Below are 23,425 nucleotides of genomic sequence, written 5' to 3' on the forward strand. Positions count from 1 at the left end.
GTGTGCGCATGTGTGTAGTATGTACGTGTGTGCGTGTGTAGTGTGTTTGTGTGTAGTGTGTGTTTGTGTGTAGTGAGTGTTTAGTGTATGTGTGAGTGTGTAGGAGTGATTGATTATAACAGTTATTTGCTGACCAATTAACAAAATTGCTGCCCATTTCCTTTTATGGTTTGACATTTGTCAGGCCAGGTAAGGTTGGGTGAAGGCTGTGGTTTTCACTTCACATAATGACAAAGTTTTGTTTCTAGGACATTAACTAACCAGGTGTAGTGACTGTACAACATAGTGTAAACAAGTGTGTTGAGTGCTGTTGGGTGGGCTGGCATGTCAGATCTAGTATAAAAATTGGCATCATCATTTTTGAAAATTTATAATCACTCCTAAGTATGTGTGTGTGTGTGTGTGTGTGTGTGTGTGTGTGCGTGCGTGTGTGTGTGGGTGTGTATGTGTGTGCATTACCATTATTATACTAATATAGGTCACTGGGATAGTCAAGGTAACACATGCAGACTATCATGTACATGTATAAAGGCAAACAGTGTCTAATTTAAAACAATAGAATTGTGTAAGATAGGTGCATATGTAAGTATGAGACAAAAAATTGTGACATGAGTGGAACACATGTGTGAGAAGACACAAGATTAGAGCAGCCACTCAGGAACTCTTGTGAGTCAATGACCACATGTGGTGAGTTAGGTCACATGTAACAATACATGACTAGCATACATGTTCAAAAACTAGTGAGTCTACAATGGGCTACATGAGTGTCAACTGCTTGCAAGTGCAACGTCACGGAACATACAACATAGGTCACCAGCTAAGATATAGCTTATACAACATGGATAGACTTACGATAGTAGATTATCAGTTTCTGCTTTACTAATACTTGTACCCCACACTGATGCTATTGCTGCTGGATTCTGATTGGTGGGAACAGTAGCCCCCCCTCCTTACAAAAGTGTCATATTGGTCTTGCAGGTGAGGTGGAACAGAGAATGGAGCGTCATCATTCCATGGGTTGTCTGGATGAAAACAATTGAAAAAAATCTGTAACCATATTGGAAATGGTTTACATATTGACTTGGTGTTGAACAACCTGTCAGTTCCATTCCTGTGTGAGAAAAACATGTGATTCAAATTATGGTTTACATTGATGGTGTTACCGTGATTACCAAAAAGGAACTATACATACAAAATTTACACACACTGATACCATCACAAAGCAAAAACAAAGCCTACAGCAAATACGCAAAAAACCAGCTATTGCAACCTAGTATAACAGCAATGAGATTCCTGTGCACCACTCAGGCACCTGAGCCTTATGTGTGCAAATCCTCCTGGGATATCCCACAGGATAACTATCCAGGTATCATGGTGGGAGGTCGTGGAACCCAAAATTCCACAATGACTTACAAACAAGATAAGGACAGTTGGGCATTTGTTTCCCCAGGTATCCAATACTGTTACAGCTGGGTGGGCTGTTTCCCAGTTGACTCCAGGCCCACAGGATCCCAATGTACAGCTGGGTAGACTGGAGAAATGTGAGTGAAGTTTCTTGCAACTGTCATCTTCATGTTGTCTTGCCGAGTTAGAGAACAATGTAAAATTCTATCAGAAATTACCAGTTGTCTGCAATCAAGCTATGCATTGATTGTTCATTAATAGTATTTTTGAGGCAAAAAACCAATTGCTACCATTGAAAACATGTGTTGTGATTGTGCACAACTAAAGAATGACTGGGGAAAGTTGCTTTGCTGAGTGAGCTACTTACAATAATAGAGTGGGAATATTGAAGGGAATAAGGTTAACTCTGTGGTACAAACCCAGCTGGTGTTTAAATGAAGTGGAATATCAGTTTGCTTCCCAGTAATTGATATTCAGGGAAAGCATTTAATCATAATTTCCATAGTAACTAGATTGATTGCAGAGACACTTCTTATACTGTACTTCATGTATATATGTAACAGGTGGAACAAAGCTGAAAACGAAGTGAAATGGCAACAAAACTTTCTAGTAAGGGTGTTGTTATGCCTGTCCAGCACCATTCTTCCTTTGATGCAGTATGAGCTAGTCCACCAGTCACATGAGTGAGTTCTTTCTCATATGAGTAATTTTGCCCTGTGGGTCCTACTTTATTATTGTATACTTTACCAAAAGAATTACTGTACATGTACAAGTAGTTGGATAGGGAACCTTCTAAAACCAGGAGAAAAGCTACCAGACACATTCTTGTTCATGTGGTGATGTTGCCTTGTGAGTCCTACTACTTTTCAAACCAGAAATATGGTAGGGAAGCCTTTCAAAACCAGGAAGTAAACCAGTAGGGGAATCTTCTAAAATCAGGAATATGATGTAATAATTGTGTACCAGCAACTATAGCCACACAATACATGCAACAAAAATTAATAATCTTACAGTACTAGTTCTTCATCATTGGTAACTGGACTCTCATCACTGTAGCCAACTAAGATACCATGAAGTGTGATTATATTTACCTGCAATATGCAAGACTTCTGTATACCCAGGTGTTACCATATGAATACTGTTTAGAATTCATCCATATAAGGTAGTGTTATATTATGATATATGTACTGTACCTTCTAACATTTAATAGTAACAAGTTTTATATTATTACTATAAGAGGAGATGAGACAGTGTTTTCAAAAGGGACAAAGTCAATTCAGTGAGTGGACAGGAGGGTGGAGGGTGGGGGACAAAATGAAACATCCAGTAGATGTTCTAAATTTCCTTATCAGTATATAGCAATTATCAACTCCTACATGTTATGACTGCATCTTCTACATACCTCACCAAGCACCTCTCACACAAGAGCAATGTTTATCATTTACACTATTATAAATTGTACTGTATAATAGAGTAATGCTCACTAGTTCAGTTAGTTTGCTATACTATTGAAAATGTTAGTTGTATACTACTTTGTTATTGTGATCCTCACTAAGGAACTGGTGATGGCTACTGACCAGTGCAACAAGTATCGTTTTAAATCACCTTTCTACCCTGGACAGTCTTGTGAGGACATTTACAATAATAATGCTGAAAGCCGTGATATACCAGGATATTACTGGATCACTGATGGTCCCACCAAGGTATATTGTGCGATGACTTATACTGGATCATCCTGTGAGGACATCTACAACAATAATCCTGAAACTGGTGACAAGTCAGGTTACTACCGTATTAATGACAATCAATGGACATATTGTAACATGACAGAAATTACAACCACTACTGGAGACTTGATCCCCACATGTGCTGGTGTGGGAGGAGGATGGAGAAGAATTGCCCATATCAATATTAGTGCAGGAGGTGACTGTCCCAATGGATGGCGTGAAGACACTTACTCTGGTGTTAGTTTCTGTCGTGTGGTCAGTGACAATTCTCAAACTTGTTCTTCTGCCTACTTCTCCACTAATGGAACAAATTACCAGAGGGTGTGTGGTAGAGCAAGAGGATATCAGAAGGGAGCACCAGTTGGTTTCTACTCTTATCACAATAATGGTCAAACAATTGATGGCTACTATGGTGATGGTCTACTGATCACCTATGGTAGTCCTCGTCAACACATTTGGAGTTATACCATTGGAAGATTTGATAATCGTACTGAATCTTGTTGTAACTGTCCATGTGCTGTTAATGGAGGATCATCCCCTCCTCCTTTTGTGGGTACCAACTATTACTGTGAATCAGGAGCTACTGATGTTTTCAATCTCTCTGCCTATTACTTCAATGACCCATTGTGGGACAGATCTGGTTGCATCACTAGTAATTGTTGTGATACCCCTACCCAACCATGGTTTTATTATGAGTTGTCCGGAACAACTACAAATAATATAGAAGCTAGACTATGTTCATGGTGGAACTTTGCTACTGTATCTCCTTTGATTGATCAACTGGAACTCTACATTCAGTAAAACTAACAGTTGTTGTTGTATTAGCTAACTTTTATTTTTATACTTACTGGAGTGATTCTAGTCATCTTGTAACCACACACATCCACACTTGTAACCTTTGTTAGATGTTAGATGTATCATTTAATTTCATTATTGTTTATAATAATTTGATATAATGTACATCTGGGAAAATTGGTAGAGCAAGAGGTTATCAGAAGGGAGACACAGAAGGGAGTCTTTTCACATGTTGCTGAATTGTATGCACATCTATAAAATGCTATTTATACAGCCAATTGCATTCACACTTCCTTTATGCAACCATATACTACAGGGCAGTTCTAGGTATTACAGCCTTCCCACATCACAAGTATTACTTGCTAACCACTAAGGCTATGATCTTGATGTTTTCACTGTTTGCCATCACTTTAGTCCATAAAATGCTTTTTAGCACACTTCATACGTACAGTCTACTTATAACCTGTGCTAGAAGATGTTAGGTGTATCATTCAATTTCACTATTGTTTTACACATTAACGTAAATCTGAAACTTTCAGGCTTCACTTATGATACAGAAATTTGTGGGAAAATAGGTTAAGCAAGTGCTAGGATATCAGAAGGGAGGCACTCTGACTCTCTGCACATGTTGCTGAATTGTATGCACATCTATAACATGCTATTCATACAGCCAATTATATTCACACTTCCTTTATGACTACAGGGCAGTTCTATGTAGGTATTGTGGCCTTCCCCCATCACAAGTGTAACTCAATAGCCACTAAGGCTACAATCTTGATTTTTCACTGTTCGTCATCACTTTAGTTCATAAGATGTTGTATAGCATACTCCATACGTACAGTGCATGCTTCATGGACTTGTGGTACATTTATCTTTGCTGACAGTGCAAGGTATTGATTCATTATGGTATCACAATTTAGCTAAGGGGCATGTTTACAGTGTGCTCTGATCATTAAGACTATGTTCTGATAATTTATGGCACATGATTGGTCCATGTGATCATTATACTAGGTGAATAAAAAAATTGGAAATTTTAAAATGGGAATAGGGATCGCTGAAAAAAGCCACAAAACAAGAAGGGATTGCTGGGGTGGTAGTGTAAACCACAAATCCCTATTTTGACTCTCTGTCATAAATCTTTAGTTACATGCTCTGTCATTTTGAAGTGAGTCAAAATAGGGATTTGTGGTTTACATTACCACCCCAGCGATCCCTTAGTGTTTCGTGGCTTTTTTCAGCGATCCCTATTCCCATTTTAAAATTTCCAATTTTTATTCATCTAGTTTGTGTACTTTTTATTAATCCATATATGGATTATGAAGAAGATTATTGTGAATAGTGTAATTTTGCATTTTGCATAGTAACGCCATCAACGTTTCAGTACAAACATGAAACTGAACAAATTGCAATGTGCATACAGACTGAGAGTCTCCCAATATGAGTTACAATTTACATTACTGGTGCCTTTAATAGTTGTCAAATTCAGTGCAAGGATTGTTGTTATACACTTGACTGCATCATTAGAGTATTTACATGACTGCTCTGGATAACTCGCCCACGTACAATAATCACAGAGCGAAATAAACCACCTTGCAACAAAGTCATCAACCCAGATTAAGCTTCCTGGCCTATACTGAGTTTAATAAAGACACATTCTATTAGCCACAAGCAGCACACACCAGTAAAATTAATTTTGAGCGTGATCTTGTATGGCTTCGTGAGCGTAATGGCATTTTGGCAAGAAGAAACGGCCCGGTTTGGGCTGTTTCCATCCGAAAACGAAATCAAAAATAAGTCATGGACACGCACAATGATCCATTCAGTAAGCCTTGCTACTCTTTATCCCAGGATTTTCCTTGTAAACTTCGCTATGCCTGTGAAAGAATAAAAATTATACAACCAAGTACTAAGAATAATACGAAATGCGGTTAAAATTACGTAATTAATAATAAATGAATAAATAAATAATGTTTGAGAAAACTACAAGGCCTAGAGACATGAACTAAGTGGGGATAGATTCGCCTGTGAATGAAGGCACAACCGTATAATAAGTACGCCTGTTCGTGCTGATGACTTTACCGTACGTGTAATTCTATATAACACCCAGCACCACACTGTTGTTTAATTACAGATTGCTTGAAGGAGAAGATTAGTAAACATCCGCAGAGTGACTACAACAGAGCCAGAGGCCACCTTACACGTAAACAACAACATTACAAGTATGTTTAAATGTTTGTAACTGTGTATTTTGTATGCAGGATATGCGCTCCAGGCGTCATGCAGTGAACAACCAACTGATGACCAGTTGGGATACCAGCTGATACGCTCGTAAACAACCAGGAACAACAAGGTAATGAGTAATGCATACATCTTCATCCTTCATCTGGCTTGCTAGTGGCTGGAATTTCACTTGGCTTAACTACTACTCTACTGTGAGTCTGTAATAGCTAAACAAGAAGCCGATGCAGTGCTGCATATACAACAATGTGTAACTATCTCCTGTATGTTGTGCATGACTGTATGCATAATATCATAGACTGTGATCACTGTGCCAATGCCACACCGCTGATATACTGGCACATCACTAGTGGCCTCTAGTTACAACAGAGTCTGTTGTGCCATATTGGCTTGATTGGGATCAATTGCTAATTGTGCCTTCACAATATCCCTTGTTCTGCATAGCCTCACTTCACTGCTGAGTCAATTTCAGAGATATGTCACACCTACAATATATAGTTACTTTCAATATAGCTAACTTAACTTGGTTTTTGTGTAGGTTGTGTTTAGTATTGTGGTTTTCTGATGCTCCCTTGCCTGTGTACGTATGCATATGTATCATTTCCACTGGTACACACACACTGCTCTGAGTGCTGCCTATGGCTTGCCCAATGGGTAGGTTGCAATGTTGTGTATGTACTTGGTTGTATGTGACACGGTCCTAGTAATAATAATATTATGAATAATAATAATAATATGAACAAATGGGCATATTTCAGTTTTGTCTGAAATACACATACTGTTTCCTTTTTACTTGATACTTAGTACTGGACCTATACTCATTGCAAAGAACCACTAGAGGGTTGTTTTGAGTTGAAGGATGCTTTTCAAGGTGGTTTTTAGGTGTGTGTTCCATTGGTATGTTTGCAAAAAGACATAGGCGATCACTATTATGAACCCACTATCGTGGTTCATGATATGTGCAGCTACACATATCCACTCCATTTACAGTTGCTAAAGTGTTTGAAGATTTTGCTCAAATGTACTATATGAATAATAAACTAATAAACCATGTATGTGATCACGTCAGTTCCAATTAGCTATATACATATCATTGTAGAGCTTTAACAATAAACAAGTTATCAAACACAATGTTTGGAATGTTGACTACCATCTTAAAAGATGTGAATCTTGTTACACAAATAGAACCAGGTGTCTACTGTATGTGTGTTAACTAATCCCAGGAGTGTTGCAAGGTATACAGGAAATGGAAGTATAAAACTTTCATACACAATGAGAGCTAATTATTACAATGATTAAAAATGTAGCTGTAAGGTTGTTGGCCATCCACCATTTGTGTTGAATCAAAACATACACCATATGGAAGGCAAAATGCACATGATTGATATACTATGTGATTACATGTGATTACAGAAACATGGTAGCATGTTCAACACACACTTGCACATCTACAATCATGTGCATACACACACATACTTGTCTGTCATACATACAAATGAACACACATTACACATGTATATAAAAAAACACACACACAAACACACATGTACACACAAAAGCAAAAGCAAAGCAAAGCCTTCAGCTACTGCTAAGTGGTCACGCTGCCCAGTGGCCAGCATGGGGCACCTGTGTGCTACTCAGGTGCTATGAGTCAGCGCAGGCATGCCCTCCTGGGGCAGGACTAGTAACTCGCAGGAGGTTGTACCATGTCTCACAGTTGAAGGTGTGGGCCATCTGGACCTTCACTGCTATATGAGACATGGACAGTTGAGCATTTGCTTCCCCAGTTTACACCAGGTACCCATTGATGTTACAGCTGGGTGGGCTGCTTCTCCAGTTGGAACCAGGCCACCAGGTCCCCATTTTAACAGCTGGGTAGACTGGAGAAAGTTTCTTGCTCAAGGAAACAACAACACCAAAGTGGCCCAGCTGGGGATCGAACCTGGAACCTTTTGATTACCAGGCGGATGCCCTAACCACTTGGCTATGCTGCCCCAACACACACACACACACAAGTAATGAACGTACATTCCAAGATGCCAGAAACACACACATACAGTACACACACATACGTACCATATACAGTTAAAGTGATGGAGGATTCAGCAAACCCGACGATATTCCTAGCCACACACATGTAGAAATCCTGGTCGCCATTAGCAACTGGTGCAAAAGTGAGATAACCTGATCCAACAACACAACTACCCTGAGTGGTGACTGCTACATCATTTAGTTCCCTGTGTGAGTTACAATGAGAACATATGAACTATACTATATCACAATCCATAACTGACTAGAGACCAGAAGAGGTTGGTTATGTGTCATCAAACATCTCAAATAAATATTGTTCTGACAAGTATTCTTGTGACCCGGTCTGACAAAACCGGGCTTATCGCCAAACAATAAGTTTTCACTACGATTAAAACAAATTTTGGGGCAAGCTGAGATTATTACATACACATAAAGACGTACCTTTCCTCCGTTGTCTTAAAAAGTTTCAGCACGATCCGCCATTCTTTAATCGAGTTATTAAGCTTTCTTTCAACCTCTGTAGCTTCTTGCTGTATATGAAACGCGGAGCTCAACAAATGGTCCGATTTATCACAACACCTGCCATTTTCAGCGGGCTATTAGATCTAGAAACGCACGATTACGTCTAACACTGCGAGAGTTCTCTCTGCTCTTAATTTCCTCACCGGAGAAGGGTGAACTATTACCCTGACGGCTGTTATGGAAGCGCCATTGAGGCGCTTATTACAGATTACTTCAATGAAGCGGCACTTAGTGATGACGAAGGCGATGAGGAATGTGACCGCAGGAATGAAGGTAAATACATAGTTTAATCAGAAATACAATTAAGCAATGTGATATTACAGTACGTTAATATACAGTATTATTGTAGGTCCACAAGAGATAACAACAGATTGTGGGATTACAAATGAAGGTACAATACTGGTAATTTATTGAATCAAATGATTTTTTTTTTATTGATTTTTTTTTATGATAGACAATATGCTCCATCAGTTCTTGGTGATGCCAATGACAATGGTGACGTTCCTGATGAAGGTATACTGTTTCTCTGTGTGTGTTGACACAAAATGTCATAACAAATTTTTACAGCTCTTGTAGAAGTACCATCATTGCCGGATCCATTTAATGACATTGAGTTAACACTCAAGGCACCCACTATTGCTTCCTCGGACACTGTGCATACTCCACAAACATCTACCGCATGTTCATCCACTGAGCCTACGCCAAGGTAGTCAGCCATCCACAAGGCATTTCTTGCTAGACAGAAGAAATGGGAAAATGAACAGGCATCAGAGTCATCCAAGTGTGAACAATTCATACTTAAAACTTGTGGGTGTAAGATAGTCGATGGAAAACCATGTAGTAGCTTGTTTTCAGAGGACTACATAATCGATACCAGAGCAAAGTGCTTCTTCTTCAGCTAGACATGGTATTGTTGGGGTCTGTGGCTAGTAATATCTGCGTTGATGATGACGTTGGAATCCGGAGTGGGCACTATTGCAAGCCTGCAAAACGGCAAAGGACCAGCATTGATTATGCACACAAAGGATACAATGTATGCAGGAACATGTTTACCTTTTTACATGGGGTCAGCCATCACAAACTCCATGTCATCAAGGATCATGTTCTTGAAGATGGAATAACCCCAAGAGAGCATGGCAACACTGGCAAGCAGCCAAAGCATTCCCTTAGTTTTACAAGGATTCTGGGGATCCTTCAATTCATTCAGAATTATGCTGAGCAGCATGCTATTCTTCTCCCTGGGTGGATCCCTGGATTTAAGTGGGATGATATGAAGGTACTGCTATCCTCCGACACCAAGAAGGTATTCCTATATAAAATAGTTTAAGTAAAATTGCTTCTGTTACAATACTAGCTTGCTGAACAATTTTCTTTCTCTGAGCATACCTCACAAAATTTTAGCCAGTTATACCAGTGCCACACCGTGTACTTTGTTAAACAGGTTGTACAATTTGTATCTTCTCTCTCTCTCTCTCACTCACACACATATGCACGCATGCGTGCGCACACACACACACCATATAGCATATAGGCTCCTTATTCTTGATCTTACATTCTATTGTTTTCAGAAAACTTGGGTACATCAACTACTGTGAGACTACCAGAGCTTCGGATATTATGCAACCAGTATCCTATAGAACATTCTGTAGGTATTGGAAGTCCCAACTCTCACACATTGTAATTGGGAAGCCACGCAGTGATCTCTGTTGGACCTGCCAGCAAAACAGCATGGAAATAATGAAGATTTGCAAACAGTTCAGACCGTCACAAAGAGAAGGTACATATGCACATCACACACAAACAACACACACACAAAGACCAATTTCCTACTTTTGATATTCTATTCTTTTGATATTAATGATATTCTGTTCACAGATCATTGATGAAGCCAAGGTCCACCTGGAGATAGTAACAATGGAGAAGTCTTTGTATTGGAATGCCTGCAAATCTAGCAGAGACACACTGAAGGCAGTCTTCACTGCACAAGACTTGTTCCAGCCTCCATCACCGTCCTCATATTCACCACCTAAGAGCCATGAGATGACAGTGTATTATAGTTTTGACATGGCACAACAGGTGAAATATGTGATAATTATACATACACTACACTTTACTACTAATAGGTTCACTATCCCAGTGATCCACTCCAGCCGGGACTGATTTACTTTTTGACACCACATAAATGTGGCATCTTTGGTGTATACTGTGAGGCTATACCCCGACAGTCAAGCAGAAGTGAAGTTGTCAACACATTACACACTTTACCTTTCAGGTGACATACTTGATTGATGAGGCAGTTAACGTGGGGAAGGGTGCTAACTATTATTTCTATGCTTCATCACTTCTTAGAAACACATGGGCTAGGGGAGACTTCTGTACATCTGCACACACAGATAACTGTACAGGACAGAACAACAATAGGTACATGATGTACTACTTAATGTGGAGAGTTCTTACTGGATTGCATGAGGAGGTCAAGATATCATTTTTGCCAGTTGGCCACACCAAATTTGCACCTGATTGGTGTTTTGGCTTTATGAAACAACGTTCTCGTAGAACAAAGATTGTGGACCTTGATGACATTGCCAACTGTGTCACTCTTTCTTCATCAGTGAATGTGCCTCAGCTAGTTGGCTCGCTAGATGGCTCCACATTTGTCTCCACCTACAATTGGAGTGAGCATTTTGCACAACACACTATTAAAACAGCATTGAAGGGCATCACTTAGATGCACCATTTTCAATTCACTTTAGCTCACCTGGTGCAGTATTTGTTAAGTCAGCAGGGTTAGCAGCAGAAAGAAAAATCAACTTGCTCAAGGATGATTCCTGGGCACAATCTGCTGACCAGTTTCCTCCTGTAATAGTACCAGTGGGACTTTCCGCAGAGCACAAGCAGTATTTATTTGACAAAATTAGAGAATTTTAGTGTATGCTCACAACCTATATAAAAATGTGTACACATTATATATCAGCATGGCATTTCAAAATAACAGTTAATTGTATTACATGTATCTATTTACTTTACCAGTTGAACATACAAGGAGTACAAGATATTTATCTACTACTAGCATGACAGAACAATGGGCATTATTATGAAGTTGTTATAAGATTTCAGCAAAGTTTGCCCTCTGTACTATTCACTACTTTCAATAGTAACAATGATTAATAGTGGCTTTAGATACATTGGGTCTCCTACCACCAGAGCAAACACGTAAACGGTACAAAATGTATGAGTTTTGTTCATACACAGTTAATCATCCATGAAGAAAGCTAAATAACATTTCTTACCAAGTAATCTTTCTTGCTCGATCTTTCTGTTACGCATTTTACTGGCCATGCACATTTGGGATGATACCGTAGTACTTCACTACCACTTGTGCACGAACTCAATAAATTACTGGAGTTTAACTAATAAGCAGAACTTGAGAATTGTCTCGATTTGTCAACATGAGGTATTCGATAGTAAACGGAAATTAGTAATGATTAATGTTTCCAATGTTTGCAAGAAACGGCCGATTTCTTGTTCGGCGAATTACATGAGAATGAGATGCAGGATGATGTTGAAACTTTGCACGCAGGTACTATACATTGTATTAAATAGTATTAAGTGAAAAAACTGGTTTGTGAAATTTGGGCGATAAGCCCGGTTTTGTCAGACCAGGTCACATTTGTGAATTGTCTCAGAAACCTTACAATTGTTCTAACAGCTACTCCTACACAATGTGATTGCTTTCTAAACTAACACAAAATGAGCTTTAACACCTGGTAAGATGGTTGGCTGTAAAGTCTCCTTGGAAAATAGGGCTCACATCAAATTAGCAGCAAAATTGGCCCTAGATGAGCTGTTGGCATGAACTTTTGTCAAATAAACTGGATTCAGTAGCTCAGAATATGAAATAGTGAGCCATTGGTCTATACGGATGGGATCGTCCATTTCAGTAATGTCACTGCCGTTTGCTTCACTCCATACGGGACTGTTATATGACTAAAAAACTGTCATCATAAGGATAATTAAATTACTGTGGTTGGTTCTGTTCAAATGTGACTCATACTGATTAGGTGGCTGCTTGTAAAATTGAGACTAAAACCTGTTGTAATCAATTTCATTGGTGGCAGTCATAGATGACGGTTGGAAGGAAATTGGCTCTTCAGGGTGTAGCTGCTCATTGTATGATGGTTCAAATGTGGGAAATGGTGTCCTTCTTCTAATTTTCATTGGAGGTTGGCTGTAGCTAGCACTCAGGTCTTGTTCACTATAATCAGAAGTAATTCCATGCCTGTAGTTGGTTCCACCATACATGCTGCTGGATGACATGAAGGAAGGATCTTTATAACCAGTACCTGTGGGTAGTTCGGTCCCTGTAAAGATACTGGCATCAATATCAGCATTACAAGGTGTCTGAACAGTATTACCGTAGCTTTGTGTATCAACTTCTGGCATGGTGTAGTTGGATGCAGTTTTTACAACATCTAGTATCTTTTTCTCCAAATCATGAAAACCGGCTTTCGTTGTACTTTTCATTGTCTCTACTTGTGATCTTAACTAAATGACAACAAAAAGTAATATGTTTATACGTAAGTTTTTGCACTGCAGCACTTACTAACCTCAAAGAACTGTTCCTTAATGGAGTCATCACCTTCAAGACCAACTTCCCTTATGAAAATTTGCACACATGCACACGCAAACACACACCTATATTTGCATGCAAATGCATGTAATCAAATGCACGTGTGTGCATGTTAGTATTTGGCCCAATTGCACACATGCATTTCCAAAGCTGTTGCATGTAAACGCTTGCATGTGTGCTATTGCATGCGTGCAACTTGTGAGCAGTTTAGCAGTTGAGCGACTGTATGCATGCAGCTTGTAAACGCTGGCTATTTATTTCATATTTGTATTTCTTTTAAATTTGTAATTCACATCTACAAGAAATGCATGCAATACAAAACTACAAGTCAGTTACAAGCCACAAACTGTCTGTTTGACCTCACTGCACACAATTTTTTCACAAAGATGATCTTTAGATGAACTTTGTCCAAAAGCAATGTAGAAATTGATACAGGTCCAAATACTCTCCCACTTCTTGTCTGCTTTCAATTGTACATTTCTGTAGCCTTTAAATCAAAGGTTAAAAGTTACACTCCCTCACTTTGCTACAGACAGCAAAGAAGCCATAATGAACAGTAGCGGTAGTATTTTATTCATGTTTAGAAATGTTTCTCCACCTGTGACGCACAACTTTCAAGGAGACTCAGCAACTCAAGGCGCCAACCTCAGCTGTACTTGTAATGTCATGTACTGCTACAACAAGTTTTCTTGTAGAACATCACATCCCACTAACAAAGACTACTTGTTTTCTTTGTGCAGGTTGTCAATACGTAGTAGTAAACAGTTTGGGCGCAATTTTTAAACATTTGTTTGTTTTCATCTGATTGGCTATTTCTTACTGTATACTGCATGTATGCAGAAAGAGAGCGGACTGCATGTGTGTAATTTGTGAGCAAACCAACTCCCTAATACAGCTAAACTTATGAAAGCAAACTGCAAGCATGCAGTATGCAAACAAAAAGAGCACAATGCATTGCTATTGTATGAGAACAAAATGCACACATGCAATATACAAGTAAAAGGATAGCATGAATAATGCTATTGTAAGAAAGCAAATTGCGTATGTGCAATATGATAGCAAAAGAACTCACTAGGTTATTGCTACTGAACTGTATACATGCAGAGAATATGCAAAGTTGTGCTATTGTTTTGCAATCATCTTAAGAGCACTGCACGCGTGTAGTTGCAAACCGCATACAAGTTGCACACAAAATTTTCATAAGGGTTCCTACAACACAACACAAAATATAATTATTGTCTACAATGCACTTGTATGTATATATATAATGATGTATAGGGTACACACATTTTTAACATATTCCAGTACAAAATTGCTGACCTCTTGCTGAGATTTGCCACTGGGTGAACCCATGCAGTTCTAAAGTGAAATTGTCATCTGAGTTACTAGCTAGTTTCTACAGTAAAAACAAGGAAAAATATGCAGTTAGAAGAAATTACACAACACATTTAAATATGTTTTACCAGCTTGCCTCACATCCTTAACAAATAAATATATCCATTATGGGATGTGCACCCGAAATTTCTGACATGCTAATAAGTTGGCAACAAGCAAAACTAAATGAGTTAGTGAAGTTTTAGTCTTGTTATTGTAGTCACAAAGGTTGTATACAATCACTCGACTGGACTGGAAACTGTCCACACATTTGCTTGTTATACATGGTGAGACCACCTTTTTCTATCGCACATAAAAGAAAGCAGTCAGTCTAGTCATGTGAGACTATTATGGATCTGTCAACATTGCTCAGCTGCAGCGATGTACTGGCTACCAATGGAGGGAGGAATATAATAGGAGACAATTAAACTTCAGGTGCTAAATTTTGCTGACTTGGAAGCTTACATGTATAACCCATGTTGGAAATTTATTCAGAATTTTCTTTGATGTCTGAGAAAATATGCTTACTGTTAGCTTATTGTCCTGGACAAGACAGATACTGAAACATTAATGTCACAGTGTAACACAGGCACTATTATTAGTGAAGAGAGAATCTCAATACTAGCAGCTACTGTTTGCTACTTCTTTTGCTGTATCTTCACTTGCTACTGCTAGAAGGACCCAACAAATTTTTTTTCAAGCCAGTTGGAGAGTACACAAACATTGCTTGGTAATGATATACAAGGTTTTGTATTTCTTGTAGCTACTATTTAATATCCAAGCTTGTTTATTACAATTATAAATACACTCTGTAGAAAAATGACAAGCTACTTAATTTCATTTGTCATGAGGTAGACACAGGACACACAGGGTGAAGTATTGATTGAACTGGGAAGTCATGAGAAACATGAAACCACAAGCTTTTACAGCCATGAATTGAAGTGACAAAGTTTGTTACAGTAATGCTGAAGGTCTTGCGGTTTAATGGAACACTGCAAACTAATGTGAGCCAAAACATACTACCCATAAAACTTAACAGATTATTATAGGCAAGTTACCTATAGACTCTGTTTAGGTCTTTTTCTGTAGTGTTTAGGTAAAATAACTTTTATATACAACAGTGTTTAAATAGCTTAATTACAACACATCAAGGATCTGGTTCATTCAGTTTGACAGTTTGTTATATCAGCACAGCTACAAATGAGCTTGCAAGTACACAGCTAGGCACATAGAATTGCTTGTTATGCAGCTGGAGTAACTCAACTTAACTTACACGTCACAAACAACTACTAATCATAAATGACACAGCTACATCACTTTAAAGTAGTAACATTTATCACAGCTTGAGACAGCAGGTCACTAAGTGATCAAGTCTGTAAATGAAATTTAGATCAGGTCTCTAAGTGTATTGGTAACCTCTAAATTTGTCTACTTAGAACACAAATGTATCCACTCTACTTTTAACTGCTTCAAAACTTTGTAAACTATGACAATGAGGAATGAGCAGCTCATTGTCAGCAACCACCAGGAACAGCTTTTAGTGTTTAGCTGTAAACAACCCACAGGACAGCTACAGCTGCTTATCACCACTAACCAACAAGTAACAGCTTATATAATATCAACAGAAAAAGAAACCTGCTTTTTACCCACTGGTTTAGGGGATGACTGAGCAATGCCATAAACAACACAGAGCTATTACAACAAGCTTAAACTCTGCACACTTACTAAAACAATATCAGTTAAGGGTGCTCGCGGCTATTTGAAGCCATACAACATGCAATTTTTGTATTGTTGCTAATACTCACATAATGTATAAAATGAATCCATATGCTACTTACGTTGGAAGTGCTTCTCTTTCTCTTCAACACAAACCAAACAGAATTCTTCTAGCCTATACCATTTTATAACTATGCGTAGTTATTTATGAAGCGCTTAAATCGAAACTAGTCCTCCATTTTTCACAGTAGCGCACTGGAAACCACGTTGAACAAACTTCAGCTTATAACTCACAACTCTATGTTTAGTATAGAGTTATTTCATCGCGTGAGCAAATCACGTGGCTAACTCTGGTCGCCCCCACGTCCGCCATTACTGTGTACAGGTGTTCTGTGAATCTGCTACGTCGACTTCTTCGTCACTGACAATGGTGCCTCAAATGTCTTCGTATTTCGAAGGATTGCTCGAAGAAAACAAGAGACATTATAAATCGAAGATTGAGTTAATTAATGGGAATGATCCATTCGGGAAGATTGTTGGTGGGGAGCCATTTTGTGGAGTTGTGCCGGTCGACTCGTGTGATTTAGTGTCTTATCTGGTACTCAAGACCAGTTATATGACATCCGAGCAATTTAAAGCACGTAAAGGCCTGGAAGCATACAACCAATTCGTGTCTGGTTGGATTAAAGACGTATCTACGATGGAGATAGCTGGTAAATATCTCACTACTGGCAGAGTAAGTTTCTGTGTTATGCATTTATAGGCTCTACAAATTGATGTTTAATGCTCGTAGGTCCGTCACTCACAAAGGATGAATGAGAAGCCCCTGAGTTGCTGGATTATTTTGAAATTATCTGGGGAAGTTTGTTGTGCCCACTGTGACTGCATGGCTGGACTGGGAGAAGCATGCAGTCATATTGCAGCCATTCTTTATTATTTGGAGGCATTAGCCAGAATGGAAGGCATGAGAACATGCACACAGGAAGAATGCCAGTGGATAATTCCATCATACTTAAAAAAAGTTGAGTACCTTCCAATTAAGGAAATAAATTTTACGTCAGCCAAAGGAAAAAAGAGAAAGCTTGATGAAATGATTGATGGCAATAGTAATGAACGACCTCTTCCAAAGGTGGCACCACAAGGAAAGAGGTCTACTGAGACTGAACTGGCGTTACTCTTTGATGAGCTTAGTTGTGGAGGAACAAAGCCAGGTGTTCTGTCTTTAACATCAGATCATAGTGCTGTATATGTACCTAAGCTGATGTGTGATGGTTTTCCTCAACCTTTAACGTCATTAAAGCAACCACAATATGTACAGATGAACTATTTAGAATTGTTAGAACAGTGCGACTCTGTTACATGTACTTTGGATATCAGTGGAGAGATGGCAGCAAAGGTTGAACAAGCTACGCGATCTCAAAGCAGTTCCAAGCTATGGTTCAAATATAGGGCAGGCCGCATTACGGCATCACGGATAAAAGCTGTTTGTCAGACGAATCCTGGAAACCCGGCTCAGTCACTGATCAAAACTATTTGTTATCCAGAGGCTTTTAGTTTTACATGTCCTGCTACTAAATGGGGCTGCAAGCATGAGAAAGATGCAAGAGATATGTATCTAAGTGCAAGTAAGGTAAAGCACAGTGAGTTAACTGTGACAGACAGTGGCTTAGTGATAAATTCTAAATGGCCTCATATTGGTGCATCACCAGATGGCATTATTAATTGCAATTGCCATGGAAAGGGCGTTCTAGAAATCAAGTGTCCTTATTGCCATCGAGGAACAGATATACAAAGTGCATCGGATGACCGTAAATTCTGTTTGAAAAAGGTTAATGGGAAGCTATTTCTGGACCATGCCCATGCCTACTATTATCAGGTACAATGCCAGCTTCATGTTTGTGATGTTTCTTATGCTGATTTTTGTGTGTGCACTTTTGCAATGGATGATGACCAAGGAGCAGGCATACATATTGAGCGAATTTTTAAGGATACCAGTGTCTGGAATGAGTGCAAAGTGGCATCAGAACAGTTTTTCAAGACCTGTCTGCTACCAGAATTAATGGGTAACTGGTACACCAGGTCCACTGTCACCACTTCTAATGACACGACTGTTACTACAGATTCAGCTTCTGGCACTTCATCGGATAACAGTGTCAGTGTGACCCTTGAGGGTGCTGATTCAGGCTTTACTGATCAGCTGACGTATTGTTACTGCCATCGACCTGAAGAAGGCACGATGATTGCTTGTGATAACCCTGATTGTCCCATTGAATGGTTTCACACTTCTTGTCTCCAATTAACTAAACTACCGAAAGGTAAAGCTAAGTGGTACTGTCCTGACTGCCGGATCTTACCAAGGTTCTTGAGGAAAAAAGTCAAGAAGTAGATTACTACCATATCACCAATTTTTATCACTATTATTGTATTCTAAGTCTTATGTACAATAAAATTAATGAATCAATGACATACATACAATATTGCAATGAAATATACTATCAACATGCTAAATTTCAAATTGATGGGATATAATGTTAGTAAAACCTAGTCAAAAGGTACGACAGAATCGCAACAGTTGGTTAGAGCACAGCATATACGGATCATTCTATCAATAGATGGACAGTCATCCTCTTCCCTAGTTGCCACAAATTGTATGGGCAAAGTACTCTGTAGTATTGTAAATTTTTGCCGTACTAAACCAATGACCCTCTCAACATGTATTCTAACATTGGCAATTGACCTTGTCTCCTCCACTTCTAATGGAGACAGCTGACTTTTACCTTTGGTAAATGCAGGTATATGCAGTTTAGCCTGCATTAAGCCAACAGATTCAGCAATGTCAAAGCCTCTGTCAGCAAGGATTATGTCTCCAGGTAACAGTTTCTTTAAAATTCCGCAGTTCTCTGTAATATATTTATCACTAGCACGGCCTCCCCATGCATCTGACACAAAAGCAACTGTACCTTGAGGTGTTATACCAATCAGTACTTTAGCAGTATTTCTGTGTTTATAATTTGACCATGTTGAAGCTCTTGCTTTTAAATTTGATGGTCTGTCTATAAAAATTTCAAAGCAGTCAATGATAACTGCAACCTTTTTTCCAAAGCTTTCTTGAAAACAAATCGGCATGGTTTTTTGTAAATTGTCTCGATCTGGCCAAATAATCAGGTCTTGGAGTCTAAGATCCATCTGTACTAACCACCTTGAAATAATTCTTGATACAGTAGCCTTGGATACACCAAACTGATAAGCTAGACCCTGTAGAGGAGTATTTGACCTAAGCTTTTGCAAGGTACACATGAACTCCTGGAAAGGGGTCAGCTTGTTGATCCCTTCAAATGGCATTGTCTTCAGTACATACTTAAAAATCGCTTTTAAGACCTGTACATTGGGAAGCCCAGTGTAATACAGCACAAACTCATCATCTGTCACTGACTCCTCACAAAAGGGAGGCAGGTGTTCCTTTAGTTTTGTTGATAGTTCATCGATAGTTGCATGACAAGATTTCAGTTCATCTTTTAAGGCTTTGATTTCTTCCGAGCATTCACACTTTCCTTCAGCTCGATGTAAGATCTCTAGCTCAAAAGCTTCCTGGGACACTCTCCTTAATTCTTCGTTTACAAAGTCAGAAATAAAATGGTCCATAACATTCACAATAGATGATTCAATAGTAGTAACTTCATCAATAGTTTGTTGGACAATCTCCTGCATCAACCCACTAACCACTAAATCTATCTCTGATGAACAAATTGCTTCCATTTGCTGGCTACAAATCCTGTCATTTTCTTCCCTTGCTCGTTGCTCAGCAGCTCTTCTTTTGGTACGTTCATATCTGGCGTTGTTACCTGCCAACTGCTGGTTTGACTGCTGTTGCTTTGAGTGGCCTAGATTGATGGAAGGGAGCCAATCTGGGCTTGTCACATCATAAAGCTTTGCTGGCTTGCCAGATTGAAAATGTCTTGAACAAACCCTATAATCCATCTTCGAATCGCTTTCAAGCATCTCTACTGTTAAATCTTCCCTAGAAATGGCAGCAAGAAAACTGTCTCTTCTCTTTGTAGACAACTCCCGATCACGATCATCATTAGTGTGAGTTATTACAGATGGTATCTTGTAGTAGGATACGTGCTTATCTCGTTCTGAACGATTACTGCAGCCAAAAATCACACACAGCACCATTTCAATATTTCACGCTTGTACACAGTAATGGCGGACGTGGGGGCGACTAGAGTTAATCACGTGATATTGCTCACGCGATGAAAGAACTCTATTAGTACACAGCATACATAGAACTTAAGTTAGTACTAAAAGTGTGCTACACCATTCAAAACCTCATGTTCTCGGTGCCGTAACTCATGAAGCCATAACGCTACGGACAAAATCTAAACATAGACCTCTGGAGAATTTATCAGCGAATCTCCCTACAAAATTTGAAGCCTTCACAGCTATCACTCAAAAACTAGTTGTATTTTTAGTAAACATGTGCAAAGGTTGCGTGCGCCCAACATTATTGATACAATAACCACACAAATTCCTATTGACCGCAATCACCAACTTTTCAAAATAACATGTCATAAACGCAGTTCTAAACACAAAAAGCTCTGTTTTCTCTTCTTCACACACAGGAACAGCTTCTTGCTCCGCCTGGAGTCTCCAAGTCGCTCTTGGATAGGTTACGCTAGGCACGCCATCATCAGCAGCTTGTAATGCCTTGTGATTCCAGCTGGTAACATTGTCCCCTACATAAGCAGCTTACAATTACAATACTAACTACCAGCATACCCTATCACTCGAGAAAACAAGGCACGAACGCATGTTGCCTACAAGCGAAAAGTGCGTTCACACTTGTTGCCTTAAATAACACTTACTTTTAGATTAATTCATAACTGTTGATCCATCAGACAATCATTTGCTAACACTTCAGTGACGATTCTAACACGAAAAACATAAACATGCTATTCTTCCTCGTGTTCTCTAGCGCAAAACATGTCCGCTTAACACGGATACTATATTCGTAGTAATGCCAATTATGATGTAATAGCCGCATGTAGTTTCTGGGCTGGCACTTAAAGGGCTTCAAATATCAGCGAGCACCCTTAATAGATATCAAACTCATTTTGGTAATGATACTTGATTTTAAATTTGAAAAGCACAGTAGGCTGTTACAGTAGCAAATGACATTACAGACCACTCAGTGGCTTCAAAACTGATGGACTATAGCTGTCATGATGGTGGCAGAAAAAAGTGGAACACCAAAAAAGGACGCAATCTATGTATGTAGGGTCAGTATATTTTCTGTGTATATTAACACACCTTCCAGGTTGGTTTACTGCTCGATATAGATACTTCAGTGTTCTCCTTTATCACCTACAGGTAACATCAGACAACTCCAATTAAAGTGATGTGTGTCTGGTAAGGATTGTTTACCCATACAGGGATTGTTTACACATATAAGGATTGTTTACCCATACAGGGATTGTTTACACATACAGGGATTGTTTACACATACAGGGAATGTACACAGAAACATGGCAATTGCAAATATAATAGTGTGTTTACACTAGTAGCTCCAACTCGGTATAATACGCTATGTTTCAAGTGCGCGTTTTCATTGGTAAGGAAATAACTGTGCTGGGAAACTTTACACATAAGCACGTGATGGCTAAAGTATCATCCTACGAGATGCCCTCGCCATTTTCAAGCCAGTTAAAAGCTGTGGCTGTTGTACAAGTTACCAGCAATCAGTTTGAGCGACAATATCAGCAGCTACCGCTCAATAGACAGCTCATTTCAAGTCAAACGTGGTAACTGGACTTTGTTTCACGTTTAGCCATGGTAGAAGCCATAGTATTTATTTACGTACAGCAGCCAAGGATATACTAAGGTTTGTTTCAATTTATCTACCGTGCCGTGCCATATCAAGCCAGCACGGTTTGAAGTAGCAGGGCCAGGCGAGCCCAGCACGTAATGGTTTGACTTGGATCGATACCCATTTACACTAGCAAATTAAGTGTACCGTGCCGTGCCGTGCTGTATTGTGCCGTACCGTGCCCAACTGCTAGTGTAAACGCACTATTAATGCAATGAATAACAAGAATGTAGAAATGTACCACAACAATGCTAAAATGTTACAGCAACAAAAAGGAACACACCTTCTTTGATTTTTTGGGCTTGTTGATAATATGGTCTGAATTACTACTGGTGTTTGAATGTTTCCTTTCTTTGCCATTGGCTCATGCACTTCACCTTCTTCCATGATTTGAATATCTGGCTCTATAATCCCATCATCAACCTTAGCTGCTCAATTAATTACACTCAGTAGTTTTCACTTTCTTTTGTTTGGCTTCACTTGATTTCCTTCTTGTTTTCCCTGTCCACAGTATTCTGATGTTTATAGACTTCTTCATAACTACCTGAATAAAATAAACACTACTGAATTTTACTACTATACCATGAATAGCTAAATGTCACTAGCATACAATTTCTAGGGAACAGAGAAATGTGTTACAGTCTCTGTTGCCATTGTAGTGGAGACCTTCCATGCCATTGATTGGTTAAATGTATTATTTAACATCAAGAACAATTCCACGTTTCCAGCATACACAATTGATACAATACGTGCACATTTTTGTATATTGTATAGCCAACTACACGTACCACTAAACACTATTTTTCCATCATATTGATTACCACCAGACCAATTTACTGAGCAGTGGTTCTCCACATCCAAGTCACCTACAGGAACACTAAGCTGTTCGCAGTTTCGCTCAATAATAGATGTTGACTTGTCGTCAAACTCGACAAGCACATATTATTTTGCTACAGAAAGCGAAGGTACACCAACATGACACAGCAGAAGCTTTGATACTACGACATTCAGAACAGTTACATTGTAAAAAAATGCTAAAACTAATGTACATTGCAAATGAAAAGAAGCTAAACCTATATTGTAAATGAAGTGCTAAAGCTATTGCTAAAGCTATTCAATGGC

General features: G+C 39.0%; 4 protein-coding genes and 1 long non-coding RNA gene across 6 annotated transcripts in view; 2 read left to right on the forward strand and 3 right to left on the reverse strand.

The window, feature by feature from the left end:
- The window catches only part of LOC136238517 (uncharacterized), an 81,563-nt gene that overhangs the window by 43,845 nt on the left and 14,293 nt on the right, over nt 1-23,425 (forward strand). The window lies entirely within an intron of this gene.
- On the reverse strand, nt 8,986-22,658 carry LOC136238557 (uncharacterized). Its single transcript, XM_066029115.1, has 13 exons — nt 22,587-22,658; nt 21,748-21,801; nt 14,668-14,743; nt 13,325-13,356; nt 13,133-13,262; nt 12,008-13,078; nt 11,476-11,659; nt 11,175-11,381; nt 10,983-11,114; nt 10,548-10,743; nt 10,270-10,429; nt 9,771-10,026; nt 8,986-9,700 (listed from the first exon to the last, which is right to left on the reverse strand). Exons 5-6 carry the CDS (start codon nt 13,239-13,241, stop codon nt 12,801-12,803), a joined length of 387 nt encoding a protein of 128 aa, XP_065885187.1. The 5' UTR covers nt 13,242-13,262; nt 13,325-13,356; nt 14,668-14,743; nt 21,748-21,801; nt 22,587-22,658; the 3' UTR covers nt 8,986-9,700; nt 9,771-10,026; nt 10,270-10,429; nt 10,548-10,743; nt 10,983-11,114; nt 11,175-11,381; nt 11,476-11,659; nt 12,008-12,800.
- LOC136238263 (uncharacterized) lies at nt 16,786-18,952 on the forward strand. The gene is made up of 2 exons (XM_066028623.1): nt 16,786-17,173; nt 17,231-18,952. The coding sequence occupies exons 1-2, from the start codon at nt 16,865-16,867 to the stop codon at nt 18,821-18,823; spliced, it is 1,902 nt and encodes a 633-aa protein (XP_065884695.1). The 5' UTR covers nt 16,786-16,864; the 3' UTR covers nt 18,824-18,952.
- Nucleotides 18,870-20,659, reverse strand: LOC136238266 (uncharacterized). The gene has a single exon (XM_066028631.1). It carries the CDS (start codon nt 20,611-20,613, stop codon nt 18,979-18,981), a length of 1,635 nt encoding a protein of 544 aa, XP_065884703.1. The 5' UTR covers nt 20,614-20,659; the 3' UTR covers nt 18,870-18,978.
- On the reverse strand, nt 20,966-21,363 carry LOC136251370 (uncharacterized). The gene is made up of 2 exons (XR_010699053.1): nt 21,303-21,363; nt 20,966-21,254 (listed from the first exon to the last, which is right to left on the reverse strand). It is a non-coding gene; the product is annotated as an uncharacterized lncRNA (long non-coding RNA).

Source organism: Dysidea avara, chromosome 1 (assembly GCF_963678975.1).
Source record: "Dysidea avara chromosome 1, odDysAvar1.4, whole genome shotgun sequence".
Lineage (NCBI taxonomy): Eukaryota > Metazoa > Porifera > Demospongiae > Dictyoceratida > Dysideidae > Dysidea > Dysidea avara.